At 57.7% G+C, this 8,809-nt stretch overlaps 1 protein-coding gene across 1 annotated transcript; it reads left to right on the top strand.

Annotated features, from left to right (window-relative positions):
• Window positions 1–279: 279 nt before the first annotated feature.
• Window positions 280–6,149, top strand: SOCS2 (suppressor of cytokine signaling 2). Its single transcript, XM_038756065.1, has 4 exons — window positions 280–360; window positions 1,670–1,889; window positions 4,648–5,099; window positions 5,384–6,149. Exons 1-4 carry the CDS (start codon window positions 280–282, stop codon window positions 5,594–5,596), a joined length of 966 nt encoding a protein of 321 aa, XP_038611993.1. The 3' UTR covers window positions 5,597–6,149.
• Window positions 6,150–8,809: the final 2,660 nt, after the last annotated feature.

Genomic DNA, 8,809 nt, shown 5'->3' on the forward strand with positions numbered 1-8,809 from the left:
ATATATGTATAGATGTTTGTACAGATTCATTACTCTATTTATTTTACTTGTACCTATCTATTCTATTTATTTTATTTTGTTAGTATGTTTTGTTTTGTTCTCTGCCTCCCCCTTCTAGACTGTGAGCCCGCTGTTGGGTAGGGACCGTCGCTATGTGTTGCCAACTTGTCCTTCCCAAGCGCTTAGCCCAGTGCTCTGCACCCAGTAAGCGCTCAATCAATACGACTGATTGATGGATTGATCCCTCCTAAGCTCGCAGCCTGGTGAATAGGCGTCCTAATGAATGCCGTCCCGCTCCGCGCCCCGCCCTCCTCCTCCTCCTCCTCCTCCTCCTCCTCTTCGTCCCGCTCGGCCACAGCGGTGCCCCCCGCCCCTATTCGGCAGCAGCGGGGGGGGGGAGGGGGAGGAGGGAGAGAGGGAGGAGGAGGAGGGGGGAGGAGGAGGGGGGAGGAGAGGGGAGGAGAGGAGGAGGAGAGGGGAGGAGGAAGAGAGGGAGGAGGAAGAGAGGGAGGAGGAGGAGGGGGGAGGAGGAGGAGGGGGGGAGGAGAGGAGGAGGGGGGAGGAGAGGAGGAGGGGGAGGAGAGGAGGAAGGGGGAGGAGAGGAGGAGGAGGGGGAGGAGGAGGAGGAGGGGGGGAGGAGGAGGAGGTGGGAGGAGGAGGAGGAGGAGGAGAAGAGGGAGGAGGAGAGGGAGGAGGAGGAGAGGGAGGAGGAGGGGGAGGAGAGGGAAGAGGAGAGGGAGGAGGAGAGGAGGAGGGGGAGAGGAGGAGAGGGGAGAGGAGGAGGAGGAGAGGGAGGAGGAGGAGAGGGAGGAGGAGGGAGGGAGGAGGAGGAGGGGAAGGAGAGGAGGAAGGGGGAGGAGAGGAGGAGGAGAGGGAAGAGGAGGAGGAGGAGGAGAGGGAGGAGGGGGAGGAGGAGGAGGAGAGGGAAGAGGAGAGGGAAGAGGAGAGGGAGGAGGAGGAGAGGGAAGAGGAGGAGGAGAGGAGGAGGGGGAGGAGGAGGAGGAGGAGGAGAGGGAAGAGGAGAGGAGGAGGGGGAGGAGGAGGAGGAGAGGGAAGAGGAGAGGGAGGAGGAGGAGAGGGAAGAGGAGGAGGAGAGGGAGGAGGAGGAGCAGGAGGAAGCCGGCGGCGGCGGCGGCGGCGGCTGTGTTCCGCCGATTCCTCGACAGCGTCGTTGGCGCGTTTGTCCCCGGGCCGCGTCCTCAGCGGGCGGTCACCGGGGGGGGGCGGGAGGGGGGCGGGGGGTCCGGGGGGGGGGCGGGGCCCGGGCCCGGGCCCGGGCCCGGCCCGAGGATGTGCCCGCCGCTCCCTGCCGCTGTCACGGGCTCCGGGAGCCGGCCCGCCCGCCAAAACCGGTGAGTCGGACGGGCCGCCGCCGCCGCCTCCTCCTCCTCCTCCTCCCCCCGGGGTCCCCCCCCCCCCCCACCGGGATCTCCCCCCCCCCCCCCCCCCCCCCCCCGGGCCCAGCTCTCCCCGACCGACGGCGCCCGGGCCCGGGCCGGTCCCGGTCCCGTCCGGAGGTGACCCTCGCCCCCCTCCCCGGGGAGGGCAGAGGAGGAGGAGGAGGGAGGGGGGCGGCAGGGCAGGGCAGGGCAGGGCAGGGGGGCCCGGGGATGGGGTGGGATGGGGTGGGGGGCTCCGCCCTGACCGCGCGCCCCTTCTCTCCTTCCAGGCGGCGGCCCGAGGGACAGCGCGGCCCGCGGGGCCGGGCCGGGCCCCCCCTTGGGGCCCCCCTCGGTGGCGGGGCCCCCCGTGCCGGCGGTGCCGCCCCCCGATGACCCTTCGGTCCCCGGGGGCGGGCGGCGATGGCGCGGGGGCGGCCGAAGAGCAGCAGCCCCCCGACCCCAAGGGCCCGGCCGCCGCCAACGCCATGCGGGAGCTCACGCACACAGGTGGGCACCCAACGGAGGGGGCGACGGGGGCGAGGGCGAGGGCGGACCCCACAAGGACACGCACACGCACTCTGCCCCCCCAAAATCTGTGCCCTCCCCCCCAGCCTCACTCCCCAATCTGTCCCCTTCCCCAACTCTCGCCCCCCAGATTTGTCCCCTCCCCAGCCTCACCCTCCAAACCTGTTCTCTTCCCCTACACTCTGACCCCCAGATCCGTCCCCTTCCCCTACACTGCCCCCCCAGATCTGTCCCCCCACTCGCCCCCCCGATTTGTCCCCTCCCCAGTCTAACCCCCCCAATCTGTCCCCTTCCCCAACTCTCTCGCCCCCCCCGGTCTGTCCCCTCCCCCTCTACTCGCCCCCCCAGATTTGTCCGCTCCCCAGTCTCACCCCCCAAACCTGCTCCCTTCCCCTACACTCCTCTGCCCCCCCCCGATTTGTCCCCTCCCCAGTCTAACCGCCCAAATCTGTCCCCTTCCCCAACTCTCTCGCCCCTCCAGATCTGCCCCGTCCCTCTACTCGCCCCCCCGATTTGTCTCCTCCCCAGTCTCACCCCCCCAAATCTGTCCCCTTCCCCAACTCTCTCGCGCCCCCAGATCTGTCCCCTCCTCCTCTACTCGCCCCCCAGATTTGTTCCCTCCCCAGTCTAACCCCCCCAAATCTGTCCCCTTCCCCTATACTCCTCTGCCCCCCCCAGATCTGTCCCCCCTCTACTCGCCCCCCCCAGATTTGTCCCCTTCCCGCCACACACCCCCAATCCTGTCCCCTTCCCCAACTCTCTCGCCCCTCCAGATCTGCCCCCGTCCCCCCTACTCGCCCCCCGATTTGTCCCCTCCCCAGTCTCACCCCCCAAACCTGTCCCCTTCCCCAACTCTCTCGCCCCCCCCAGATCTGTCCCCTCCCCCTCTCCTCGCCCCCCCCAGATTTGTCCCCTCCCCAGTCTAACCCAACCCAATCTATCCCCTTCCCCTACACTACACTCTGCCCCCCGAGATCTGTCCCCTCCCCCTCTACTCGCCCCCCCTCGGATTTGTCCCCTCCCCAGTCTAACCCCCCAAATCTGTTCCCTCCCCCCAATCTCACCCCCAATCTGTCCCCTTCCCCAACTCTCTCGCCCCCTGATTTGTCTCCTCCCCAGTCTCACCCCCCCCCAGATCTGTCCCCTTCCCCAACCCTCTCGCCCCCCCCAGGTCTGCCCCCTCCCTCTCTCCTCGCCCCCCCAGATTTGTCCCCTCCCTAGTCTAACCCAACCCAATCTATCCCCTTCCCCTACACTCTGCCCCCCGAGATCTGTCCCCTCCCCCTCTACTCGCCCCCCCAGATTTGTCCCCTCCCCAGTGTCACCCCCCCAAATCTGTTTCCTCCCCCCAGTCTCACCCCCAATCTGTCCCCTTCCCCAACTCTCTCGCCCCCCAGATTTGTCCCCTCCCCAGTCTCACCCCCCATCTGTCCCCTTCCCCAACTCTCTCGCCCCCCCCCAGATTTGTCTCCTCCCCGGTCTAACCCCCCTAAATCTGTCCCCTTTCCCTACACTCCTCTGCCCCCCCCAGATCTGTCTCCCCCCCTACTCGCCCCCCCCAGATTTGTCTCCTCCCCGTCTAACCCCCCCTAAATCTGTCCCCTTCCCCAACTCTCTCGCCCCCCAAATCTGCCCCCTCCCCCTCTACTCGCCCCCCCAGATTTGTCCCCTTCCCCAACTCTCTCGCCCCCCAGATTTGTCCCCTCCCCAGTGTCACCCCCCCCAAACCTGTCCCCTTCCCCAACTCTCCCGCCCCCCCAGGTCTGTCCCCTCCCCCTCTCCTCGGCCCCCCCCGATTTGTCCCCTCCCCCCAGTGTCCCCCCCTTCCCCTACACTCCGCCGCCCGTCCAGCCGCGTCTCCTCCGTCCCCCCCTCCCCGGCGGCCCCGCGCGCCCCCGCGCCCGACAGACACCTGCCCGCGCGCCCCCGCCACCCGCGCGCCCCCGCCGCCCGGCCGCGGCCTCGTAGCCGAGGGGGCCAACGCCGCCGGCCCCCGCTTGCCCGACCGCTTAGTACAGTGCTCTGCACACAGTCTGCGCCCAATCGGTACGAATGAATGGATGAATGAATGGCTATGAATGAATAATGAATGGTGATGGTCTTACCAAACGTTAAAAAAAAAAAAAGAAAAAGCAAAACGGTACTGGCCCAGCTCACCCCTGTTTTCAAAATTTCCCAACCAAAATGAACCAATTTAAAGTTTTCGTCGTATGGAAAACGTTAAAAAGAAACACAAACCTCTCAAAACAGATACAGAGTTCGTTTATCCGTCCCCCTCCCCTCCCTCCTTGACTTTTGGATCCTCGGTGGAAAAGAACAAATAAGTAGTGGACTGAACAATTTGGGGGCAGCGGGACAAAGCGTTAGTAAACCCTTCATTTTGAGTGCATTTTTAAAAGCTGTCACCGTCTAGAGGGTCGACGGGACCCGTAGCGGCCATCGCTAGTTGGGTGTTTGGAGGGAGAAAATCCGATTGCGGTGTTTCACTTTAAAATTCCACCGCAGAGAGTTAGCTCCATCCGTAATTCCAAAATGGCACGGATGCAGAATTTCAGAAAATCTCCCCCCACAAATTTCCGGCAGGCTCCGTGCGTTTTTGCCAGCGGTCTTGTCCCCGGAAGCGAAGAGAATCGACGCCGAGAGCGACGGCGGTATTCCGATTCTTTAATAGTGATTATTTTTCCCTTTTTTCCCTTTCTCTCGCTTTTTTTTTCTTTAATGTAACACAAACCACCGCCAGGGTGGTACTGGGGCAACATGACTGTTAATGAAGCCAAAGAAAAATTAAAAGATGCTCCAGAAGGAACTTTTCTGATTAGAGACAGTTCCCATTCGGACTATCTTCTAACTATATCCGTAAAAACGTCGGCCGGACCAACCAATCTCCGCATAGAGTATCAAGATGGGAAATTCAGATTGGACTCGATCATATGTATCAAATCCAGGCTCAAGCAGTTTGACAGCGTGGCCCATCTCATCGAGTACTACGTTCGCATGTGTAAGGATAAGAGAACTGGCTCTGACACACCTCGAAACGGAACCGTTCACTTGTATTTGACCAAACCTCTCTATACTTCGACTCCGTCACTGCAGCATCTCTGTAGGTTAACCATAAACAAATGTACGAGTAAGATCTGGGAACTGCCTTTGCCGACGAGACTAAAAGACTACCTGAAAGAATATCAATACCAGGTATAAGTATCTCTATTTTTATACATACGCCTCCAATCCTTGAACGCAGCTACGTCGAGACCGCCCAAAAAAAAAAATTTACTGACTAGCCAGCTGTATGATTCAAAATGGAGTTATATAGCCAAACGACAAAAGTCAATCTTAGATTGTGTGTTTGGGGGTGGGGGGGAGAGGGAGGGGTGGTGCTGCGTGAAGGGAAAAAATGATTTCTGCTCCCAATGCGAAAAGGACTAGTTTCCCCCATCCTTAGGGAGAAGTATCGGTTGTACCTTTATTTTTCGCAGGACGGAGAACATCTTTTCGGAAGGGTTTTCTCCCGGATTTCTACTCGGTTGATTTCACCGTGCTTTTCTCCCGAGGGATCTCCCGATAGATACATCTGGAGAGTGCCCTTGTCTGAGACGCAAGAGGGGCTAAACCGAGATGAGGTGGTTCCCTTTTTTTGCTCTCCAGATGGTGAAGCGGGTGTCTCAGGCTATTCGGGTTGTACGTTCTAGCGGGCTTAGAGCTCGGTAAAACAGATCGTGCTCGTGAGACCCCATCCCGTGTTTTACGCGGTTGACGGAAGCGAGTCTGACCGGTCGGTTCCGTGCATGCCTTTTTGCCACCCTCATCCGACCGTCTCGTTTGAGTTCAAGAACGCAGTCGTCCACCCAAAGGGAGACTTCTCTCAAAAGCAGATTGTACGCGTCTACCGGGAATCCCGTGGAATTCCTGAAATCCGTACCCGGCAGAGGAATCCCACAGAATTCTTGAAATCCGTGCCCGGCGGACGGTCCTTTCCTTTGTTTTCCCAACGGAGCGGTGTCTTCACCTGTTGCCGTGGCTCTCTGAGGAGGGGCCGTAGAAATTTCCACGTTGTTATTTTGAATCGTCTAGCCACAGGTATCGGCGCAGTTGTTTCCCTTCCACCGCGTAGAGTACTTTCACTTAATTTTCTTCCAGACACAGGCGAAGACTTGCCTGGTTCGAAAGCGTTTATCCACCGCTGTAGCTATTATCCAACTTCGAATAGAGTGTATTAAATAAAGCAAACTTTGACAAGTTGCACTCATGAATTTCTTTGAGTCGTAGAAAACTTGCACTTCCACGAGCATTAAAAATGTTTTCAAACAAGGCTCGCTTCTTTCATGCTCACCCAAGCCCGGTAGGTGGGATGTACAAAACCCTCGTCACCCTTCTGGGAGAGTTACGGTTTAGTGCCGAAACCGCGCCTCCTCTCGCTAAACTTGTCGTTCCGTACCGGCCGCGGGAAAAGCGTTTTAGCGGACCGTCTCGGTGATGGGGAATAACCGGTGCGACTGACAAAAGGAAAAAATCGGCGGGGTTAGAGGCCCCTTCTCTTCTGGAGATGTTCACGCACCGACAACCCGACACCCAAAGTTAAAACTAAAGCCAAGGTTTTTCTCCGTAATTACTTCTGTTCAGGCCTTTTCCCCGTGCCGTTCGAAGATCCGGACTGAGAGCCCGTCGTCGGGTAGGGACCGTCTCCATCTGTTGCCGACTTGTACCTCCCGAGTGCTCAGTACAGTGCTCTGCACACAGTAAGTGCTCGACAGAGACGATAGACTGAACGAATGAATCGATCTGGGGTTGCGAGTCCGTTGACGTCAGAGCCGCTGTAGTTTAAAAGGTTAGGAGAGTAGAGGCCGAGATTTCTCATGCCGAGGGTACCCGGGAAATCACTGACCACCTCTCCACGTTCCTAATTTTACCCTCCGCGAAATGGGAAGGATGAATCTGGTCTCTAACCCTACCGAACGAGCGTTGGGAGGATTACCGAAGGAATGTGTAGAATGCCCTTCGAGACTGGAGGGAAGCTCGAATGGAGTTACATAATCGGTTTTTAGAATTCCGATTTGTGACTGGTATTTGATATCGTAGCTGTATTCCTACTCCGGACCGAGCCGGCGAAGGTCGGCCTGATCTGGTCTTGGCTGGAGATGAGTTGACGCCCTGTCTCCCCTCCTCTGTGTGATTTATTTTTATGTCTGTGGTCCTTTTGGCAGTGCCTCTTAACGGGATGCGTACGTAGATCTTCTCCCACGTGGCTCGTGCCGAGTGATGTCGATGGATGTTTTTTGATGCCCATTGTGGTTTTTACCTCTCTTGTTGGCCTTCGGCGTTCTTCTGCTCCACAGTTAGAAAGCTGAGCGAGGCAACGTAAATGATGTCCAATTTACCGGTGCAAATGGGTGACCTCCCCGCCCCAGGCCCCCGTTTCCAGCTCTCACAGTGGCAACGGGATACTTGGAGAGACCCCGTCACTCCTGACGTTTAGGGGTGTCCCTTCCAACGACCTTGACTCTTCCCCCTCTCCGTCCCGGATTCAAGGGCATCCGATCCGTGGATTTATCCAAACCCCTCCTGGATTTATCGGTACTTTTCATTTCAAAGAATATCCTCTGTAGGATAGTCCAAAGAGCACGGGCTTTGGAATCAGAGTTAGTGGGCTAGAATCCCGGCTCCGCCAACTGTCGGCTGTGTGACTTTGGGCGAGCCACTTCTCTGGGCCTCAGTTCCCTCATCCGTAAAATGGGGATGAAGACTGTGAGCCCCCCGTGGGACAACCTGATCACCTTGTAACCTCCCCAGCGCTTAGAACAGTGCCACATAGTAAGTGCTTAATGCCATTATTATTAATAATAATAATAATGAATTCCCTTCACTTTCCACCCACTGTTTTGTTGCTCAGTACACAGAGTAAAGAAAAAGTTTTGTTGGAATTTGAAGCTGAGCCTTATCCTTGCTGCAACGTGGTGCTGTTGGGTGTCACGTCTCTTATCGTGGGAGGGTGACTGGTACCTGTAGTCTACTGCGTTAATGCAGCAAGAATGTTAGCAGGTTTTCATTAATTACCCACACGAGTCGGGAGTTTCTGACCACTTGCTCTGACTGTTCGGTCACCCTCTTGAGAAGCAGCAGAAAGGCCGGGGAGAAAACCAGTCGTGGTGGGGAGGTTCAAGAGAGAGGCCAGGGAGAGATCCAGCCTTGGAGCAGGTTCACAGAACCGGGCTCCCCCGGTCACTGAACCTCCTGCCCTCCCTTCCCCAAGCCGCCCTGGCCTCCCCTCCTACCTCCCCACCCTGCCGCCGCTTCTCCTCCTCCTCCCAACCTCCTCTGTTGGAAGGCTCTTCGTTAAGTTAGCCTCGCGTTTGCTCCGGGGGAACATTTTCCGTGAAGGGCAGAGGCGTTAATTTCTCTTCAGTTTGGAAGCAGTAAATAGTGCCGGAATCTTAGCCAATTCTCGTCCTGGAATGTGCTATTCCAAACAAACCGATAGACATTCACAAAGTGACCGAATTGAATAGTCACACTGGGCTATTTAAAGGCTGCCTATCTTGGAAAAAAGTAGAGCTAGCAATAGAAACTGAATTGGGGAGGTGGCAAAACCAGCTCTTCCATTCATCCCGTTTGTTAACCCAGCAACGATGAGAATACGTTGTAACTTCCTGCTTCGCTGACAGAAACTCCAGGATCGCCACGTGCCGGCTTGGCGGATGCCAAACATTCGCAACCGTGTAGAGACGGAGGACCTGAGACTAGGAGAGGAGCTGCCAAAGTTTTAAAGCAAAAAATTAAGGAGAGGGTCCAGAATTCCCAATTCCACCTCGGATACTGGAATGCAGGAGATAACAGATTGAGCGGTTTGCTCTAGGACACAGGTGCCAACAAGGCCCAAGATGTCTGTCTTGTTGTACCTATTTTCT

Source organism: Tachyglossus aculeatus, chromosome 14, assembly GCF_015852505.1.
Source record: "Tachyglossus aculeatus isolate mTacAcu1 chromosome 14, mTacAcu1.pri, whole genome shotgun sequence".
Taxonomy (NCBI): domain Eukaryota; kingdom Metazoa; phylum Chordata; class Mammalia; order Monotremata; family Tachyglossidae; genus Tachyglossus; species Tachyglossus aculeatus.